General features: G+C 38.5%; 1 protein-coding gene across 1 annotated transcript in view; it reads right to left on the bottom strand.

Moving 5' to 3' along the window:
* The window catches only part of LOC126972959 (transcription factor RFX3), a 49,453-nt gene that overhangs the window by 12,418 nt on the left and 13,969 nt on the right, over positions 1 to 23,066 (bottom strand). The window contains exons 6-13 of the mRNA XM_050820060.1: positions 21,096 to 21,177; positions 17,580 to 17,833; positions 8,086 to 8,324; positions 6,973 to 7,148; positions 6,617 to 6,857; positions 5,637 to 5,828; positions 4,192 to 4,308; positions 25 to 209 (exon numbers count right to left, since the gene is read on the bottom strand). Of these exons, the coding sequence (XP_050676017.1) occupies positions 25 to 209; positions 4,192 to 4,308; positions 5,637 to 5,828; positions 6,617 to 6,857; positions 6,973 to 7,148; positions 8,086 to 8,324; positions 17,580 to 17,833; positions 21,096 to 21,177 (1,486 nt within the window). The remainder of the gene's footprint in view (positions 1 to 24; positions 210 to 4,191; positions 4,309 to 5,636; positions 5,829 to 6,616; positions 6,858 to 6,972; positions 7,149 to 8,085; positions 8,325 to 17,579; positions 17,834 to 21,095; positions 21,178 to 23,066) is intronic.

Genomic DNA, 23,066 nt, shown 5'->3' with positions numbered 1-23,066 from the left:
GATGCATTGACTGGTCGGAGGTACCTGAGCGTGAGCTCGCGGATGACGAGCGAGGAGTAGAAGGAGCAGTCGAGCAGCAAGCGGCGCGCGCGCGGCGTGTAGTCGGAGCGGCCGCTGTGCGGCGCCAGTGCGGCTCGCACACCGCGCTCGAGCCAACCCGCCCACTGCTCCAGCGACATGCCGCGCCCCAGGGTCGCCTGGAACGAGGTCTGCGGGACAACGAACGATCATTCAAAATAAATATCAATATCTACGAATTAACAACACGGCTAAGAAACAATAAAACAATTTTGGGTTTTGAATAATTTAATGCATGGTCTTATAGCTTTCAAATACATTCACTGAAATTATCCTAATTATAACCATTATATTGCTTCACGTAAAATAATACGCATAGATACACTTGCGCGCGCCAAAATCGCTTGGTGATCAACGCAATTGAATCTTAGAGGGATCAATCAGTTTGCGAAGGGTTAAATAATATGTAAATGAGTTGAAGAAAATTCCTTGAAAAGTCCTTATGTTTATGTTTACGTTTATAGGTCGATATTTTATATTTAATTAATTATCTACACAACACATATGATATTAAATAAAAACAATCTTTTACAACGTCTTGCTCGACAATGTCCAAACGAACGTCACGTCAATATGTCAAAGTAAAGCAAGTTATAGTAAATAAGATGTGTAATAAAATGTGAAATAAAGTGCTCTTTATTGTTTACCGAATCGGAGGTCCGTAAAGTATTAGACTCCAGAATGTAGATGAAAAAAAGGGTGCAGGTAGTGATGGCATTCCAGCAGTATTTATTAAAAGATGCAGTAATGTCTTAGCTTCACCTCTTAGACTTATATTTAATAAATCTCTAAGTACAGGCGAATTCCCGAAAAAATGGAAAAACGCTTTAATTGTACCTGTGTATAAATCCGGAGATAAATGCCAAATCTCTAACTATCGGCCTATATCAATCTTAGTTAACTTTGGTACGGTCCTTGAAAAACTTATAACTTCTAAATTAACATGGTATCTAAAACAAATCATAACTAATGAACAACATGGGTTTGTAAAGTCGCGTTACACTGTCTCTAATTTAGTATCATTCTCAAATATTTTAGTTGAATCACTAGACAATCGGATTCCCGTGGACGTGATCTACACAGATATCAGCAAAGCGTTTGATCACGTTAATCATATAATACTGATTGAAAAATTGAAGAAAGTAGGACTTTCCTGTTCTATTTTGAAATGGTTTTCCTATTATCTTCAAGATAGACACTCTACAGTTGTAATCAATGGTTTCGTATCTAATTCTTACAAAAATATATCAGGCGTCCCTCAAGGGTCTCATCTAGGTCCAATATTATTTAATATATTTATAAATGACATACCATGCTGTTTTAAATTTTCTAAATATTTTCTACATACTGATGATCTTAAAATATTAAGGCCAATAATATCTTTTGAAGATACCAAATTACTTCAACAAGATCTACACAGATTGACTGATTGATGCAAATTGAACGATATTTCTTTAAATACATCCAAATGCTTTACAATGCAATGTAATCGTAATAAAGATACAACAGTTAATACGTATGCTCTAAATGCTCAAGGCCTATCGAATGTTACTGAATTTAAGGACATCGGAATTTGTTTTGATAAAGAATTAAAATTTCACAAACATATAGAGAACATAGCCAATACAGCATTCAGAATACTCGGTTTTATAATTAGGAATACCAAAGAATTTAAATCTCATTCAACCAAAATAACTCTTTTGTACGGTCCATCTTAGAATACTGCAGCGTAGTTTGGAGTCCATAGTATGATATATTTATTAAGCGTATTGAGAGTGTGCAAAGACGCTTTATGTATCATAACATATCTTATAATGACTTCTTAGCGAAAAAGCACTCAAGCTACCAAAAAAGGCTAAAACATTACAGTGTGATCCCACTGGCGGATAGAAGGATAGTATAGATCTTTTGTTTTTACACAATATTTTTAGCTGTAAAATAGATTCTCCATACTTGCTATCCAAATTCAAAATAAACGTTCCACCAAAATTAATAAGAAAAAATGTCTATTCGTTGTTTGTAGTACCACAATCTAGGACTAATCTGGGTCAAAACGCAACTACTTCTAGGCTCTGTAGGTCAACTCACTGGCCAAATCGCAGAACATTGATTTATTCATTCCGCTTGCTCAATATAAAAAGATAATACTTAATTTACACATGTGACTTAGAAACCTTGTTTTCATATTTTCATTTTTATTTTAAATTATATATTACAATATTTTTAGATTTTAGTTTATAAATTGTTAAAATTACTGTCCTATTAGCGTAGTCAAAATTATGAATGCTGTGGTAGCTTACAAGTGAATTAACTCTTATCCATTTTATTATTATATTTTAAGTTTAAGCATGTTAAGAGTGTAATTTGTTAGTTGCCCAAATATATAAATAAATAATATATATTGCAGAGATGTTAGAATTTGGAATTAACTTGCTAAGGGTTATTTGTAATGAAATTTTATTCCAAAAATGAACTTTTTTATCGACCTAGCGTTAAACAACGATTTGACCGCAAAAACACAAAAAAAAATGTTGCTATTCCATAAAAGATTGTTATTTTAACACTTTAAAAATATTGTCACGTTGATCACACTGATACAAAATTGGTTATTAATAATTTACTGAATATCAAAAGATAATTACTTACAAGCTCCATTAGTGTTTATATTCTGACAACTTAAAAAATAGCATTCACGTCCCACACTTCTTGAATATCATTCACGAATGTTACAAGATAATAATTTAGCTTAAAATGATATGTAGTCGTTATAATTATAGGTATTATATTCAGCTCTCAATCAGCTTGTAAATATAACCTTGTAGTGTACTTTGTAGTAAATTCAGTATGGATACTACAATCAATATTAAATTATTGTATACTTTATTCTAAATCACCCTGTGTTCATTGTTTGTTAACCCAAATAGATAAATAAATGATTCTAAAGTCATTATCTGTGCTCAGAATCCAACATGACGTAATCTATTCGATATCTACCCATTTAGCCCAGTAGTAACCCTGCCTACTGAGCTAGAGGTCCCGGGTTTGAATCCCCGGTAGGTGCAAACATTTAAATGATGAATATGGATGTTTGTTTCCGAGTCATGGATGTTTATAATATGTATTTATGTATGTTTAAGTAAGTATATTGTATTAAATATATCGTTGTCTTATACCCATACAACAAGCTATGCCTAGTTTGGGCCAAGATAATTTGTGTAAAAGTGTATCAATAATAATATTCTGTAGCAAAAATTATACTCTCACTAGTAAGTATTCATCATGATTTGAAGACTTTAGCCATCCGTTGATTATGACATTTTAAGAAACGTAGACATAATCGTGAAAAACAAAAATAAAATGATTTTATTTATAGTAGATATCCCTTTTTATTTGTAATAATAGAGTATGTACACCCACTAATAGCTAATATTTAATTATGTTACTCATCCTAAAAATATGATAATCTCATCTCTAATTCCTTGTCAATATTTACTGTCTTATTCATAATGACTTAGCGGAGATTTAAAACATCGCTAATATACGCTTGTTAAAAAATTGTATTCATAATCGCATATTAGAGCTAAAACGCTCATAATCTATTCGATAAAGCTGACGTGACTCATAGTACCTAAGATCCTTCTATAAACCTATTTTCAGCATTCGAACGCAAAAAAACATGGCCGACATCGATCAGCTGTTGTGTTATATACCTAGCTTCCCGCTCAAAGTTGTTGGATATCCGTCATAGATTGAAAACCGACAGACTTCAAAACTATGATTTTTGAAGTTCGACTTATTTTGATATCGACTTTTGACAACTGACAAACCATTGACATTTCCTCATTAAATTAGTTAAAATCAAGTTTTTTTTGGTCGATATGGCAACATTGCGTACTATAGAGACGTATTAGTTTTGGGAGATTTATCTACAGATATGAATAAGGAATTTTATCGAACGTTCGTCGGCTTAAAACACGTTTTAACTAATATAGCTTTATACCTTCGAAAAGAGTTTTATTATGAATAAGGCAGTGAAGCTTTAATATTGCAGTGTGTCAAAAATAATATTATATCCGTATCACGTTGATAAGGAATTCAACGTTAATAAAGTACCTTAAAATCAGCATCGAAGTCATGTGCGCTGCGGTGTGTCTCTCCTGGCGCCGCACACGCCCAGCCTGCTTGCTCGCGAACAACGCGGAAATCAACGCGGCTCAAATCTGACACCATCTGCAAGTGACACTAAAACTGTATCGTGAACAGAAAAAATAACTGTCGCAACATCATAATTAGAGGTTAAAGTAAGGAATCGCCGAAAAAATTAGGCAAACGTTTGACCCTGAAGGCTATCCGCTACTGCAACTTCCCGCTAATTCCATACTTAGGCGCTTAGAATTGCATTTATGATGTTTTAGAGGTCTTCGTAATTCACGGTAACATTGGCGGCATACGACGCAGTTTTTTAAGCCTCATACAGAATCTTTGAGTTTGAATTAATCGAGCTAAGAATTTCGGAGTAATTCCGAAAAAACACTTCGGTTTTCTTTTGTTAAAAATCTCTCGAACCGATCAACTGATATTGACCGGCTTGGTGGCGATCGACGTGGTTTTTTTTATGTTAAAAGCTGATTAGTTTTTTATCGTTACAGCCGTTTAAAATTTATTCCAAAAAAACACATTTACATTGTGTAGGTTTTTGAGATTTCTCAAAATCTAACGGTCCGAATCGGTCCAAATTGTATTAAAAATGAAAGTTTGGCCAAGCCCTTTCGCAATCGCGCCAACAGCGATGAAATCGGTCACACCGTTCAAGTTATAGGATGATGACAGACTTACAGACACACACACATACAAAGCTACTTAGGACCTCAAACCGTCGAGATCTGATGAGAATTCGATTTTTGCAAAACGGGGTACATAACTTCACGATTTTTGAAAACTTTCAATTTTCTTAGCGGGAGGTTAAAAATTGTAAGGTAAAATACATTTTTTATTTCATCGTTAACACTAAAACATGGCGCTATTTCCTTAGTAGTTTGATACTCGGCTTCTACCATCGCATTCAATTCATCATTATTTACCTTAAACATCTCTTCTTCCAAGACAGCATTGATCCAGCAATCTGTTTCTGTTGTGTTAGTTCCACGCCCGGAGTCGTATTAAAAAATAACTCTATTTTCCGTGTTTACTTCACTTTTCAATACAATTTTGTACATTTTTTAAATCTAGAATGATCTAGCTGTCATCTGAAAAATGTTATAATCTGGAATCACGCACCAAGGAAGTTCTTTTAGTCGAAAACGGCGTTTCAGACGGCCTAATTTCATAGGAATTGTTTTATAAATATCATGAAGATCAGATGTAGGTAGAGATAATGCAAAAAAAAACCGCTTTTCGAAACATAACTCCAAACATTGTACATATTACAAATTTTGATTGCATTGTCTTAGTCATCTTTAGTCTGTGACTGTAAGGTTCAGAAGCTCCAACAATTAATTATTAGTGCACTGGTCCTTCGAGCCGCACATGTAACTGATGCGGTTGTTAGTCACACGCACCTGGTGTATCTGGTGGTGGTTAGCGAGCACGGCTCGGGCGGCCTGCGCCAGGTGGTTGAGCGAAGTGTAGCGCCGCAGTGCGGCCGACAGACAGGCCGCGGCTACATTCTGAGCACGAGCAGAAATAGTGGGAGCACCGGCCGACCCCGCTGACAGTGCAGACTCCAGAGTTTTCGCGAAATTGCGTATGGCCTGCAAACATATTATGTAATAATGCTTACTATAATAATATATCAATTGACCTTGAAATTACCTTGACGTGAAGAACCTTAACTCTCCCTAAAATTTAAAACAAAATTTATATAGATAAAAGGGTTATAATTCCGCAACTCGATGATTATTGTACATATGCCAATTGAGGGTGATGTGTGAAGTTCACAAAACCTTTGATTTTCTTCGTAGGTGAGGGCAGGTTTTGTGTGGATGTTTTCCTTCGTCGGAAAGCTCTCAATAGACGTCAGATAAAATGCAACCGACCTAAGTAGGGATCCCGCAATACCGACATCTCGGTATTGCGGGATCCCGCACCATTTTCCTATACCGCGGGATTACGGGCGCGAGATTCGCGGGATTTGCGGGACTGAAAAAAGCGTGCATGCGATGCAAAATAGGATAATCTGTGTGAATTATTATTCTTAATAAGTCAAGTTATTAACTGTTTCGTATTTTCGTGATGTTTATTGATACGTCCTTTTAGAATAGAATAAAAATTTAAGGGTGTGTACGTGAATGAAAGATTCATTCACGTACAAGCCCTTTTTGTGAAAAAAACAGTATAATTTGATTGATCACATTTTAATAGTAATAAGTACGTAAATAACTGTGGAGTTGATAAATTCATTGTTCTAAATGTGCATATTTTCATTATGCGGGAACCCGCAAATATAGAGATCCCGCGAGATTGAAAATTCGTAGTCCCGCAAATGCCGAGATTGAATACAGGCCGCGGGATTGGAAGCCCTAGACCTAGCCACGGTTACCTGCGTGAGGTGAGAGGGGATAGGGCTGAGCACGTCGGGCAGCAGCAGGTCCGCGGCGCGCTGGTACAGGCGCAGGTCGGCGCGCCGCAGCCACAGCGCCAGGTGGCGGCGCGCGGCCAGTCGCGCCAGGGTCCGCCGACACAGGGCTGTGGACTCGCACTTCCAGAAGTTGCGACGCGCTCGCTCCACGCCGCACGTATCTAGCGCGGCCACCGCCTCCAGGAACTCGACTCCGTTTTGCCTGATTACCGGTCCAAACAATTAACTTTATAATATGCTAAAAGCTGGCAATACATCCCTAGAGGATCATCTCCTAAGAGGATTTCATTAGTGGCAATTAGATAAGATTACTATACCTGTGATGCTCCACTAAGGTTCGTATCGCGTCGGGCGGCACGTCGTCTGGTATGTCTTCCATGAACAGTTCGGGCGGGTCGGGAGCCATCACGCCGCCGAGATACTGCCGATGATTGGCTCCCAGACTACCCTCTGCTTCAATCTGATTACGGTCCGGCGACCGATCTCGGCCATCCTACTCGTTAAACAATAAAAATGTGTTATTATATGGCCTATTCCTAAAGAAATACCTTTTCAACGCGACATTTTCCTGTCTGTCCTGCCCATTGATCGAACGTTAAATTACAATACCAGTAAAAGGGGTATTCACCTAAGTACGTATTATTTTAAGGCACGTTCCGTTGTATATCAACGTGCATATTTATTAAGATTTTCAACTCTTTCTAAACATATTCCATTCATCATGATGATGCCACGCTTACGCACATCGTTTTCCACGGCAATGGTACTGGGCAATGAGCACGCCTTACTTCATATTCATCACAGCGAGTCTTAGGCATGCTGAGGGCTTTATTTTGTGAGTATTGAATTATGATTGACACTGAGCCGTCAAGTTCGGATAAAGTCAGTTCGAGACCACACCCCCACATTGTAGTGAAAAATTTTCTTTAGTATTTCTAATTATTCGTAGACCTACCGCGTTACCGAATCGGCTTGCATCATAAACATACTAACGTTAGTGGTATAATCTATAGATTATGATCATGAACCGTAAATTTTCATTACCAGCCAAGTTTAATCTTAAGCGGGTAATGAAAATATATCTATATTCTGCATGTTTTTTATAGAACAGGAAGCCAAACGAGCGCACGGGTCATTATGATATAAATACCTTTTTTTATGAAAATAAGGGACGAGACGAGCAGGACGTTCAGCTGATGGTAATTGATACGCCATGCCCATTACAATGCAGTGCCGATCAAGATTTTTGAAAAACCCAAAAATTCTGAGAGGCACTACAGTTATAGCGCTACCTTGAGACATAAAATGTTAGTCTCATTTGCCCATTTGCTCTCTTACACATTACTGCTTTACGGCAAAAATAGGCCCCGTTGTTGTACCCATAATCTAGCCGGCATCCTGTGCAAAGGAGCTTCCCATTGGTAAAATACCTGATTATCATCCAAATCCAGCTTGTGATGAGCAGAGTCCTTATGAGCGCTGGGCTTGGCCCGTATACCGTAGTAGTGGTACTTGGAGTTGCCTCGCGTGCCGAGGCGGCGTGTGCGCAGGCCCACGAACACGGAGCGGATGAGCTTGCCGAACGACGCCGCGTTCACGGGGTCCAGGCGGTGGGACGTGCAGTGACGTAGGTAGTGGGCGTACAGAGTGGACCGCGGTAGAGACACGCCTACGAGCATTGGTTATGTAACACAAGCGATATGTAATATCAACAAATAATAATTAAAATTGTTCGCATTAACATAACAAACAACTTCTTTTAATGCATAGGAACGCGAATTAAATGAGACATATTCACGGAAGACGTTTAAGCGTCATTACAAATTTATACAAAAAATGTTTTACGATAATAATCAGGAAGTAAAACCTTTTTGTATACTAGAAGAGATTTATTTTTCATATTAAAAGAAGCGCTAACGACCGCGTTGGGTGTAGTTAAGCCATACTAAAACTACCACCTAATTTTATTATTTATATATTATTATTATTCACGGAAATAAAAAATAAAGACGACGACGGCTGTTGTGACGTCAGCCACACACAATTTGCAGTCAACACACATACTCGTAATACGTACGTACATTGTGTTCTGAATCAGAAACAACTTGAAGAAGAGATGCTCTTCGCAATATAATGAATGATTTTTTAACAATAAATGCTCATCTTCTTTAATAATAATAACTATTTCATAATACCTTCCTAACTACAGACCGAAATAAACGTAATGGTAGTGACAATATACGTATAGCCTATACCTAGCCTTCCACAAATACTGATACAAAGAAAAAAAAATATATATTGCAAATAACATTAATTACTTTTACAGTGTGTTAGTTTTATAGCTAAATATAAAACAATTTAAGATATAAAAAGCTATATCGAAGTGGTCTCCATTGGCTCCAAAACAGTCCTTTAAGCGTCGAGGGCATTAATAGGTATTAATAGAAGCACACACTCTATCCGTGGGAAAATTCTTCACTGCCCATCGTACGGATTGTTTAGGGACTCCAAATTATCATGGCGTTTAGAGCAAGCCGTACTCTCTAAAACTGATCGTAAATCATAATCCAGCGGATTAAGATCGGGACTAGACGACGGCAAGTCTTCAGCTCTGATGAAGTCCAAAACGTTCGTTTTCAACCACGACTGCGTGTAGACCAAGCTTTATGACCCAGCGCCGAGTCTTGCTGGATGGACCATTCTTGGTTACTGAACATGGTGTTGTTGAGGGGCTTAACTACCTTCTCAAGAATGGTATCTTCATACACTTGTGCCGATGTTTTGATACCTTTTTCACAAAACTATGGTTCAGTCACTCCTTCATAGCTACCTAATACCCCACCAAACCATCACTGAAGTCGGATAGTGCCCACGTTGCACACTGTCGACTAATTGGGAAGCTTTCTAAGAAATTTGAGCATAAATACGGTCATTTGTTTAGTAAAATGTGGCTCCATTCTAAAATTTTCTCATTCGTAAACAAAAATTTTCTATGACCTCCCTTTGCGTACCGCTTTAGTAGTTGTTTAGATTTTACCACCCTATTATTTTTTAAATTATCAGTTAAGAAATGACCAGTACGTCTCTTATAGGCTGCAAGTTCTAAGTCCTCTTTTAAAATACGCGACATAGTTCTAGGTGTTATCTTCATCACCCGAGATAAAATCTTTTGTTTTCGGGCAGGATTTCTTCGAATTCTTTTCCTGAAGCTTTGACCACCTTTTTCATATGTACACTACGTGGACGGCCAGATCTTTTTCTGTCACAAACAGAGGAAGTCTCATGTACGTTTTAATAGCCCGGTACGCAAACATTTTACTTATACTAAGCGTATAGAGAGTTTTAAAAATTGCATTTGGCTCCATATCTAATTTGTGTAATACAATACCAACGATTCGGTTCTCTTTATCACCCCACTCCATTTTAATATGGCAAATTAGCGCCAAAATGAGAAAACTCAATGAACAATCAAATAAAAATCACAGATTCCAAATTCAAATGTAATATAATTTTATTATTAATTGTGATAGTATTAATGGCAGACTAAGTATATACATTTCATCACTTGCTAGTGAACCAACGCAAGGAAATAAAATCGACAACTTATTACGTGTTTACGTAAAGTAAACCATCGTATGATTTAATGCGTAAACGATGAATTTCAGGAAAAACAAAAACAAATAACAGAACTCAACAATGGAAATGTACGAATGAAAGCCTACAACATTTTCAAGATGTAAGTGAACTTAAACTTTGGTACCCTTACCTTTTCAATACAAAGGCCGACTCCGAGGCCGAATACAATCGACGATAGAATCGAGATCACGGCAGCGAAACCAAGCGAAGCCAAGAAAGAAGCATGTTTAATAATAATATAGAATAATGAAATTTGAGCAGATTTGTCTCGACTAATGAACAGATGGTAGTAGTGGCAGGTCTACAAAAACATCAGTCATTGCAATTTGAGGAAATATAACAAAATTTTCAACCTAGATCACATCAGTTTAACAAATCATTTGACACATTAAATAACACGGAGCTGAAGTTAGGTATATAAAAATAAATTAGATGTCCAAATCATGTATACAGAGAATATTGCTCTTAGGAACTCGGAACCTACAGCGGAAAAAAAATCTTATAAAGGAGGTGAGGGAATTCCAACCCAAGACAATATTTAAAGTAATATTTAGATAATCTGGAACATGAGAACAGAACTAAAATATATAATAAAGCAAAAACCACAAACGACTTGATGTTCATTATTTTCTGGCCAGGTCACTGGATCGTTCTTCTCAACTTTATAGCATCTAAAATGAGTGGAGATTGGATTGAAATCCAATTTTGAGTAAAAATAATAGGACGGGGGAAAAAGTCTTTTCGCATAGAACATGTTTAAAATTGTAATAAAATCATCTTGGTTTAGATGACATTTGAAAAAGAAAGAAATAAGTAAAATGTTGTTTGCAGCAATTTTTAATTTGTTTTCCTTTCTGTCAAAACGAGTCAATCTAATGAAGAAATTCGGAGAAATGGAACGCAAGCCGCGAGTATATTTGTGACGTTTATGCAGTTTCAGCAAGAGTAGCAATCCTGGAAGTTGTAGTCAAAGATGCATCTCGCCTGGTCACCCTATCAAGAAAAATATGGATATCATTTTTTAAAGGTGGAGCTGAATAACTGACCACAAAACAGTTTTGTCCCATTTGAAACACACACTTGTACACATAAAATCTTTTATCAATATTTGGGTGCCACACGAGCTGATTAAAAGAAACATAATGAAACCGAACTGTTTTGAAGAGATTCATAGCTGGCAATGAAAATTGGTTCACGTACGACAAGAATGTCAGAAAGAGATGGTGGTCAAAGGTCGGTCAGGCTTCACAGAACGAGACATTGCCCGGGTTAACTCGGAATAAGGTGATGGTGTACGTATGGTGGGATTGGAAGGGTATTATGAGCTCTTACCGCCAGGCAGAACGTAAGCATCTCTACTGCCAATAAATGTACAGATAAAAGCCTTTTTGGCTTGAGAGAAAGAAGCCGGAATTGATCAAAAGAAAGGGCATGTGTTTTTATATTATGATAACGCCAAACCACACATTTCTTTTTTTTAGTAACTCAGCAAAAATGAAGAGACTTTGGTAGCAGTAACAGAAGACTTCCAAAACTTTTTGTTGCGTTTTTTTTATCAGAAGTACCAAAATTTCTATAGGAGCGGGACATGTCACTACTTAAAAAATCGCAAAAAGTCATTTAACAAATAGGTACAGGTATAAACTGTAAATAAATGTAAAAAATAATGTCAGGAGTCTTGTGCTGATAGTCTTACCAAGTATAGTTTTGAAAAATGTTAGGTTTGTGTTAAGGTATACCAGATTATTTGGGAATGTTAAAACAAAAAATACTCTTTAAGACAGTTCAGTAAGAACTAACCTTGAGTATTGTCCACACATAAATATGCCATTACACAGCCTCGAACGCATAAAAATAACAAAAGGATATTTTTGTGTATGTTCTTCTCATGCCTGAGGCATATAATTTCGACTAGATTTTGAATATAATACAATAAGTGATTTAAAATCCTACTATGATTTTTTTTTTTCGTACGAATATAAAAGCTAATTCAAATGACATCAACGATAGCAATTTTTAACATAAAGTAGAAAACTCGGAGACAGAATACTGATAGACAGTCGTAACTCTTACGACTAAGGGCTTTTTAGAAGTGGAAGAGTCACGCTGCCGTCTTTTGACGTCAGCACAATCGGGCCAGACTCGTCCGGGTTAATTACCACACTCGCACAGAATACCGGCGTGAAGTAGCGGCCTAGTGCCGCTATGTTTAGTATAGGTTAGTGTCGAGGACCGGAGGCCTGGTCAGGAGTGTAGTGCCTATCCGACGCCCACGTCGCAGACCACCAGCGACCCGCCGCGTTTGGCACTACAAGTCAGCAGATTGGGATAGGATGCGTTCCTTTTTTGCATCATACTCTTGGAGCAGGGTTTGTTTCCCTTCGGATGATCCTAGTGCCTGCGCCGTTGCAGTAGCCGATTGGATACTACAGGGCATGGATATTTTTATACCAAGCTCTGTAGTACCGATCGGTGGCAGATCACAGCCCTGGTTCGATGCGTCAGTTAAAGCAGCATCTGACTGCAAAAAATAGGCGTATCGAACTTGGGTTGCGGCGCTGGGCATAAAGGACCCGCCGCGTTTGGCACTACAAGTCAACAGATCGGGATAGGATGCGTTCCTTTTTTGCATCCTACCCTTGGAGCAGGGTTTGTTTCCCTTCGGATGATCCTAGTGCCTGCGCCGTTGCAGTAGCCGATGTGATACTACAGGGCATGGATAGTTTTATACCAAGCTCTGTAGTACCGATCGGTGGCAGATCACAGCCCTGGTTCGATGCGTCAGTTAAAGCAGCATCTGACTGCAAAAAACAGGCGTATCGAACTTGGGTTGCGGCGCTGGGCACAAAGGATCCGAACTGCATAGTTCTTAAGAGGAAATACAACCGTGCTTCCAGATTTTTTAAGCGGCAAATCGCCCGTGCAAAGTCAAAACACGTCGTCAATATCGGCGAGCAGCTTTCCAGTTACCAGACCGGAACACGCAAGTTCTGGTCGTTGTCGAAAGCTGCTCTTGGTAACTACAGCCAGCCGTCCATGCCGTCGTTGCACATGAGGAATGACACCCTGGCCCATACGGCAAAAGAGAAAGCCGATCTCCTGTGCGCTCTTTTCGCCTCCGACTCGACTCTTGACGACAACGGAAAAACACCGCCGACCATCCCGCGGTGTCAGAGCTCTATGCCTGAAGTACAGTTCACACAGAAAACTGTTAGGCGAGCTCTGTTTTCGTGGGACGTGAGGAAGTCGAGCGGTCCGGATGGCATTTCTCCAATCGTGCTTAGAACGTGTGCCCCTGAGTTGACGCCGGTGCTAACGCGTTTATTCCGGCACTCTTATTCCAAAGGCGTAGTCCCTGACTCATGGAAGTCAGCCATTGTCCATCCGATCCAAAAAAAAGGAGACAGTTCGGATCCTGCAAACTACAGGCCTATTGCTATTACCTCCCGGCTCTCCAAAATCATGGAGAGCATAATTAGCCGTCAGCTCTTGGTATACCTAGAGGGTCACCAGTTGATCAACGACCGACAATATGGCTTTCGCCATAGTCTGTCGGCAGGTAATCTTCTGGTATACCTAACACATAGATGGGCTGCGGCTATTGAAAGCAAGGGGGAAGGCCTGGCAGTTAGCCTGGATATAGCGAAGGCCTTTGATCGAGTATGGCACAAGGCGCTCCTTTCTAAACTTCCATCATTTGGGCTTCCCGAGAGCTTGTGCAAGTGGACCTCCAGCTTCCTCACTGGGCGCAACATACAGGTCGTTGTCGACGGACATTGCTCGAACCCGAAGCCCGTGAATGCTGGAGTGCCCCAAGGCTGTGTGCTATCTCCTACGCTGTTTCTTCTGCATATCAATGATATGTTGGACACCTCCAAAATTCATTGCTATGGTGATATGGTGATGCCGTATACACGGGCCATGCAGGTCTCTCTCGGGAAATCGTCGACCAGTGCCGGGAGAAACTTGTGTCTTCTATCGAGTCCTCTCTTGAGAAGGTCGCGGAATGGGGTAAATTGAACCTTGTCCAATTTAACCCCCAGAAGACTTAAGTTTGCGCGTTTACCACTAAAAAAAAACCATTTGTCGTATCACCGCTCTTCGACAACACTTCCCTAAAAGCCTCGCCTAGTATCGGAATACTGGATCTCGAAATCTCGAGTACTCTGTGAACGGCTGGATCACTTGGCGTTGCGTAGAGACGTCGCTTCATTGTGTGTCTTCTACCGCATTTATCACGGGGAGTGTTCCGAAGAGTTGTTTAACCTAATTCCTGCCGCCAAATTCCACCTTCGCACGACACGCCACAAGTTAGGATATTATCCTCACCATCTGGATGTGTGGCGGTTCTATACAGTGCGGTTTACAAGGAGCTTTCTTCCACGTACTACAAAGCTGTGGAATGAACTTCCTTGTGCGGTGTTTCCGGGACGATACGACATGGGTACCTTCAAAAAAAGCGCGTACACCTTCCTTAAAGGCCGGCAACGCTCCTGTGATTCCTCTGGTGTTGCAAGAGAGTGTGGGCGGCGGTGATCACTTAACAACAGGTGACCCGTACGCTCGTTTGTCCTCCTATTCCATAAAAAAAAATTACAGCTATATACATTACTAGCTAACCCAACAGACGTGGTTCTGTAGATAATAAAAAAAATACTGTTTTATAGGAATTTGCCAATAATATTTTAAAACATCAAGAATTATTTCGTAAATAATGCTCCCTGTTGTTATAATGAAATTGTTTCACAGTGGAACTGTCAAGCCGCGCATCATTAAATTCTCTCAAACAAAATATGTCCGTACAAAACAAATAAGTATTGAAAATAAAAATAATCATGGGTCCCAAATCGAAATGAAAACTATCCTATCTCTCAAGTTAGACTAAACTGCACTCCCTGAAGTAATCCCCATTAAAATTCGTTTATTAGTTTAGGGAGTCCATCGCGGACAAACAACGTGACACGTAATTTATATATTATATTAAAATGTAAAAAGTGTGCTTATTAAATTTCAAAATTTTCAAAGAGCCCTCATGTATCGTTGGATAGTCAATTGGCTCAAACTGTTTACAGTCTAGAAATTTTTGTTGACATAATCTATCCCACACTAAATAATCTTACATAAAGAAATTTGAATTGCTCTGTCCGACGGCGAAAGTGTCACCGAGAAGCGACTTAGTAGGTACGTGAGATAACAAAAGGATTGTGGAATGGGTATCTGGTTATTCAAAATGTTACAAATCATTTGATTCCGTGTGCAACATTGCCCCGAGAATTTTTAAGGCCCCTAAATTCTGCCGGCTTGCACAAACTGAAATTAAAAGAAGTGACTGCTATTGAACTTAGAAACAATTTTTTTATTGTTTAAGTGATATCCCTCCCTCCCTTCTGGGATTAATTACATTAAATTTCTTACCAAAATTTATGTACGCGGCGGGACTCAAACCCGCGACCTCTCGGGTTTTAACTGAAACAAAAACCACCAGACCCGCAGCCGGATAGCTCGCTCATACTCCGCGGGATTTGTCTAAGTACATCTTTTAAAAGGCTACAGTTTCACGTAAAGAAATCGCTTGTCCTTTCAATAAATATATTCCAGGAGCAAACTTTCTCGATGGTTGGAATTGACCATACATCTGTATCTGTTACTACCTCCTGTACCCATACAGACTACGAGAGGGAAGGACAAGATCAGAAAGTAGCAGATCAATTTCAGGACTCGCATATAGAGACAGTTGTCGGGGGCTTGTCCTAGCATTCGATAATCAACCGTTTGCCGACATTTATTTACATGCACAGTTATATTTTTTATAACAGAAAAATAATATTTTTATTATGTAAATTTAATACAGCAATAAAAGTTTATTTTCTTATTTTATTTGTTTATTCCTATGTGAAGTTACATATAGACTACCTAATTATTTAAACGTAACAATATCGGCACTATCAACAAATTGTCATTACATTTTTTACGGGAATAACTTCCGAGCAGATAGCCGTGCTGGTGACGTTAATTTGATTCGTGTCGAAACGCAAAACAAAACAATTAACACACACACGTAGGTACCGCCATACGACTCCGACACATCCCTCATTGCATCCCTCATCTCCAGACTTCAGATGGAATGTATCAAACACCGGTAATTACACCGGCACCCATAGTCTAAGAGCCCGTGAACCACAGACCTACGTTATTTTATAAAAGCTGAAAGTTTGTCAGCGCATGCTCCCACCACAGGTAATAAGTAATAAGAATTAAAAATCACGTTATTCATTACCAGACACTTAACATCGTGGCAACCCCTTGCCAGACACCCTTAATGTTCATGAAATTATAATTTTACTTACGTCATAGTATAAAAGCTAATTTTATTTATATTCTGAAGGTAATACCGAAACATCGCACTTTATTATTATCAAATAATAATAATAATAATAATAACTTTTATCTCTCACCAACAACCAAAGTTAAAATATAGCGAAAACTTAAAAATACAGGGGATACATAAGTTTTGGTCGTGGATCGCTGGTGCCTGTGGTAGGTAATAAAATACCTGTATTACTGGTCACCAGGATTCCACTTTTACACAGTGACTAAAAATCTTGAAATTCCAAAGAATAGAGGTAAATGTGTGTGTGTGTGTGTTTGTGTGAGTATGTGTGTGTGTGTGTGTGTGTGTGTGTGTGTGTGAGAGAGAGAGAGAGAGAGAGAGAGAGAGGGTGTATGTGCAAACATGCGTACGATAGGGTGTTCTCGGTTTATAGGTGTGCTAACTATCCAAGACCTCCAGAAGTCTCTCTGTGTGACAGTAGTCTTGCAAAAGGAGCCATTCGTGTGCAGTTGACCGACATTTGTACATGTTTAGACTATACAAACATAATACCTTGTGTAGCTTATTATAAAGGTACGGTCCCAGAAACAGAAAGAATCTGCAGCTAAATGATGTCCTTACCTTCGTAGATACTGCCACAAGATGATTGCGGCGAGTAGACTCTGGCCTAAACTCTGTTAAAGGGTGCTGTTTGATAACAATCGCCAATATGAAGAGTTGCCTGACTGTCAGAACTTGGCAGTATTCATGATGTATTTAGATCGGTATTTTACACACTTTTAGTACCGTTTTCATGCGAAAGCCACTGTAACCCAAACTCCATAATGGTCCATCGTTCTTACCTGTGTTGGGAGCGTGCGCTGACAAACTTTCAGCTTTTATAAAATAACGTAGGTGTGAGGTTCACGGGCTCTTGGTCTACCACGCTCGGAGCTGGAACACAAAGGACGCGCTTACCTTCAGCGGTCTCGTAGTGTTCGAGCAGCCACTGCACGGTGGCGGGCGGCATGCGCGCGGGGCCGCTGGGGGACGTGGGCCCGGCCCCCGCCGCCCCGGCCCCCGCCGCCCCCGCCGCCCCCGCCCCCGCGCCCCCCTCCACCGGCGCGCTCTCCGCGAAGGCGTACTGTCCGCCCCACGCTTCGTCGGCGCCCTCGGTGCTCACCGTCTCCACGCTGGTCACCTCGAACATCGGGTAGGCGCGGAGCGTTTCCCTGTTACCAACATCACACAATCAAACATTTATTGAATTGGGCGTTATTTTGTGGAAATCAATAATAATCCATTTTTAAGTTATCTTGAGTGTAAACTCCGCTAATATTTGTCTTCAATCTATTCGACACGTGTCTCACCATGCGATCGAACCATTTAATAACAAAAGGACCACAGATCTTAGGGCATGTTTTCTACGTGCTGATTGAACGCTATCACTGCCTCTTCGGAATTGGTTAAAGTGAAACCTCTCATCAAATCTTTAGGGATCCAACGATAACAAATTTCCGAAGTTTCAATTCTTCGTGTATAATTTTCTGAATTTGGCTCATACCAATCCCCAATAGTCCTCGAATTGTCTCATAGGTAATCCGCGGGTTTTCTTTAATAGCCGCTTAATAGTAGCCCCATTATTTTCGTTGATGGAAATTATGGAAAGTATTTCGTTGAAAGCCGCCCTTCACGAATTTCGTCATGTAAAGAAACCCGACCTCTCTCAAATTCAGCAAACCATCGCCTCACGGTTCTCAAGCAAGGTGCTTCGCTCCCAAAAGCATTTTGAAGACGAGCGCCACAGTCTTGCGGAGAACTTTGATGTGTGATAAAAAAAATTGACAAATGATTTCCCGCCAATTGTTTTTTTTTATTACTAAGAAGTTTGCAACGTTTCAAAAAATATAACATTCGAAATTCAAATAGTTCCGATTAGCTAGAAGTGCTTAGTGTGCCCCATATAGTAAACGAAACTCGGGCAAGAGTTTGGCGAGTCAATATCTCCTGAAGATGCCTCGTGTAGGGGCGAAACACGTGTCGAATACAATGAAGACAAATATAAGCGGAATTTATACTCAAGACTCAAAAAAATTGGATCCACATAATCATAAGTTCTTTAGTTATACTCGTAAAGAATTAATAATTGTTCTTTACATAGTATGTTAGAGGTAATAAGAGAAAAAGGTTAGTGACTTGGATAAGCCGGTACTTTTTTTTTATATTACACGAGGACAAACCAACGAGTGAAGTATGTGAGGTCATCTGATGTTAGGTTTATTTGACGCAAGGAAGTTGTATCTACCTACCTGGTTTATTTAGATGATTTTGTTAGTTACAAGCCGTAAATAAACTAAAACAGTTTTTTTATATATCTTTTTTTAATTTAATCCTTTATCAAGGCACACGGACACACAAGGAAGCTTCTATGCAATGCCAATTGCTCTGCGCTGCTGTGACCTTTCACTTTAATCTAGACTAATCTTAAAGACTTCTCCCTTTTTTTCCACAACCTATCTGTGACTAACTGCAGGGGCGTAGCTACTGCCGTATCTGCCGTATCAATTATACGACGCGCGTAAGCAAAAAGTATTACTTACGTCTTCGTCCGAGGAGTTGCAGGAGATGGTAACTACTATGAAAGGAGCTTTTGTTAGAAAGGGAATGAAGATGAATGTAAAGAAGACGAAAGTGATGGTGTTTGAAAGAGATGAGGTAGTGACAGACTGCAATATCGTGATTGGAGATGAAAAAATTGAGCAGGTGAATGAGTTTTTGTATCTAGTTCTAAATTTACATGAGATGGAAAGTATGAGAGTGATATTGAAAGAAGAGTGAATGCAGGAAACATGGTGGATGGAGCTTTGCACTCCTTTATGAATAGGCAGAAGGTGTCTAATAACGCTCGTTTGTCTGTGCATGAGGGGGTGTTGGTTCCAACACTCATGAATGGAAGTGAAAGTTGGGTATGGCAGAAGAAACATGAAAGCAGAATAAATGCAGTTGAGATGAGAGCGTTGAGAAGTATGATAGGAGTTAAACTGAGTGACAGGATAAGAAATAGTGAGATAAGGAAACGTTGTGGTCTGAAAGAAGATGTGACAAAAGTTGAGAAAGGTATGCTTAGATGGTTTGGCATTGTCGAGAGAATGAATGAAGAACGATTGACGAAGAAAGTCTATAAGGTCAGTGTGAATGAAAGTGTTGGAAGGGGAAGGACCTAGGCGGACTTTTCGAGATCAAATCAGGGACGTCTTGAAAAAAGGCCAGGTCAAGAGTACCCTAAACCGAAGAGCATCTACGAAAGGAATAATGAAAGTGCGAACGAAACGAAGCGAAACAACGTACCTATGTAAGGATCGTAGCAAGTGGAAAGAAGTGGTCTCTGCCTACCCCTACGCGGGAAAGAGGCGTCATTATATGTATGTATGTAAGTAAAAATGAATAAAAACTTTTGCTGCTTGCGGAAAAAAAGGCAAGGAGAATGTCTATTTAATTTGAATTGTGTGTAAAAATTTTGGAAAAAGTGACAGATAATTATGATGAAGAAATATTTCTTTCAGTTTCATGCAAATATTTTTTTTTTTGTGTGAGAATTTCTTACCCTTCATAAGGTCAAACAAATTTTTATACGGGACGCCAAGGCACGCTACGCCACTGTGACTAATTTCCACACCCAATATTCAGTCTATCTCCGGTTGTGGCCTACTTGAGATAAAAAATTGTATGTATAGTTACTATTATATAATAAACTTATCGATGGTAACTCATCTTATCCGTACACACTGTCTGTCAATGGGACGACGTATAGCTTACGAGGGATAGAAGTTTGTATGGAAACTGCAACAGTGAACTGGCGATAAGAATGACTTATCGGGTATATTGGGACATCTTCAGATTATTGACAGCTAATTACTGGCAGTAGAAGGTATCTCTCATAATCATCACTAACTATTGTTCTTTATAACTGTGTATAAAAGTGACAAAATACGCTTCGATCTTGCTCTAAATAACACTAGAAATAAGGGATTGCTTGTAACTAATTCTAGTTTAGTTTTGTAGGCTTCATAAAATACATAATAGCTTTAAGGGTAAATGTATACTTTTTTAATAAAGTCCTAGCTACTGTTCAGGTATTATCTATAGATAAATTTAAAATTTTATTAAAAAATGGCTCTGTCGGAAATCCTACTACTCCACAGCTGAATATCTAAGTGATCGGACAGCCTGGCACTAGATTATTATTATTTTATAGCAATAACAATGACAGTACACTATAGTATATTTTATTAAAAAGTGCGCAAAAAAAGAATGCTGGAAGAGTTTCTTACGCCGCTTCTTCTCTATCAGAGCGCCATTTGTTTCCGAAACGGTAGTATTGTTAGAAATTTCATAAAACATAATTCTAAAGGAATCAATTTTGAGAAAATAAATGCCTTTATCACGCACTACGTATTTTAAAAAGCTTAGTTAAAAAAAAAACAACATCCTTACATAGTCGTTTGCGGCGCCTGGGTGTACATCTCCTGGGGCTCCACATACTGAACGTGGTAGTTAACACCGTTGCCTCCCTCGCCTGCATAAAAAAAAATATCATTTCTCCATATATTATATCGGAAAATACTATCAATATATTATGTATTAGTGTTTTTAGTATCTTGTATTCAAACAGTTATATTTAAAAAAAAAGATTAACGTGCTTGAAACATTAACTTGTTAGTCACTTCGCTGTTGATAAGACAAAAGAACTTTATTAAAGCAATTAAAATATTTTATATAAAGGTTTTTATATCCATCGTTCCATATTTGCTTAGCTAGTTTGCATATTTATTTATATAGGTTAGTACCTGCTTAGTAGCATTATTAATAATAAAAAAGCATAAGTTGAAATACTTCATTCACAGGACTTAAGCGCATTTAATTTTCACATTAATTATTTAGTAAAATTAACAGAATTTATTGGCCATCAGTCACGTGTAAGTTGGACAGATATGGTCACACGTCATTCACACTAACGGCAAATAATTGACTGACGATTGGTTAAATATGTGATACCCACTCTCGTTATATATTAAGTATCAGTTTATTTCTATAACAAATATTTAAAGTAACTAATATTCACATTTTCAAAAATATTTTATAGTGAGAATATTAAGATTCTATGTAATTTCAAAAGTAGTCAACAAAATGTTCAAAACATCAAATTTTTAATACATTAAAAACTTAATAAAAATCGATATTCATATTTTTCACACCGAAACAGATTCGCTGCTCTATGTATTTTAACCGACACTTAATATTTTAAATAAGGAACAATTAAAATGGCGGGAACGGTTGAGTGATGAACGGTAACCAGAGTCCCTAACAACGACACTCACAGGGATAGAAAGCGCGGTAACGAGGCACCTCCATACTGCCAGAGGTCTCCCAGGCAACTTAGATTCGGCCGCAGCGCCGCTACTCCCGACGAGAGGGAAACCTCCCTGCTCTATGTACGTACAATATGTACGACTCAGGTAGCGTATCTCTACATCCTATGTACCCTCCCGGATTTACACGTGTCTGCGTAATTTGTCCAACTCTATCTCAAATATAAATCGAGTAGGTATTATTCGATACGGCCATTTTTAGGCTGCGTTTGTTTCAGTCGATTATTGATCTATTCAGTGGCAGTTTTGTAATAAGTAAAAACATCTCATTTGATGCTGCAACAATATGTAACCCCATTTGATTATTTATATTACCGCACCTAAAATTATATCCATGTAAAGTTTCGAATGGTAGAAAATATACAATACGATATTTAGACCCAACAAACTCTCAAGCAATCATATTGGAATAAATACGAAGAGGTTTGATAGATTCAATTGAATTTGAAGTTAATTATAACAAAGATCATTGTTAAATAAAGTAACAGCCTTTTGAATACTAATTTTATGCTACAAACGCGAAGCATAATATATTAATATGTTACAAAATTATAACTTGTCTCTTATAATTCGAGCGCGATTTCTTTATTATTTTATAGTTATACTAGCTGCTAGCTACTCGACAGACGTTGTTCTGTACATAATAGATAAATAACTATTTTATATGAATTGTCAATAATATTTGAAAACATCAAGAATTATTTCGTAACATATGCTCCGTGTTGTTTTAGTGAAATTGTTTCACGGGAGAACTGCCAAACCGTGCGTAAATTAAATTATCTCAAAGAAAATATGTCATTAGAAAACAAATATTGAAAATAAAAATAATTATGAGTCCCAAATCGAAATAAAAACTGTCCTATCTCTCAAGTTGGATTAAACTGTACTCCATGAAATAATCCCCATTTAAATCCGTTCATTACTTTAGGATAGGAGTCCATCGCGGACAAACAACGTGTCACGTAATTTATACATATTAAGACTAGCTGACCCGACAGACGTTGTTCTATGCATAATAAATAAAATACTATATTTT

The sequence above is a fragment of the Leptidea sinapis genome, chromosome 28 (assembly GCF_905404315.1).
Source record: "Leptidea sinapis chromosome 28, ilLepSina1.1, whole genome shotgun sequence".
Taxonomy (NCBI): domain Eukaryota; kingdom Metazoa; phylum Arthropoda; class Insecta; order Lepidoptera; family Pieridae; genus Leptidea; species Leptidea sinapis.
Note: the sequence above shows the minus strand (reverse complement) of the source record. Positions and strands in the feature narration are given on the sequence as shown.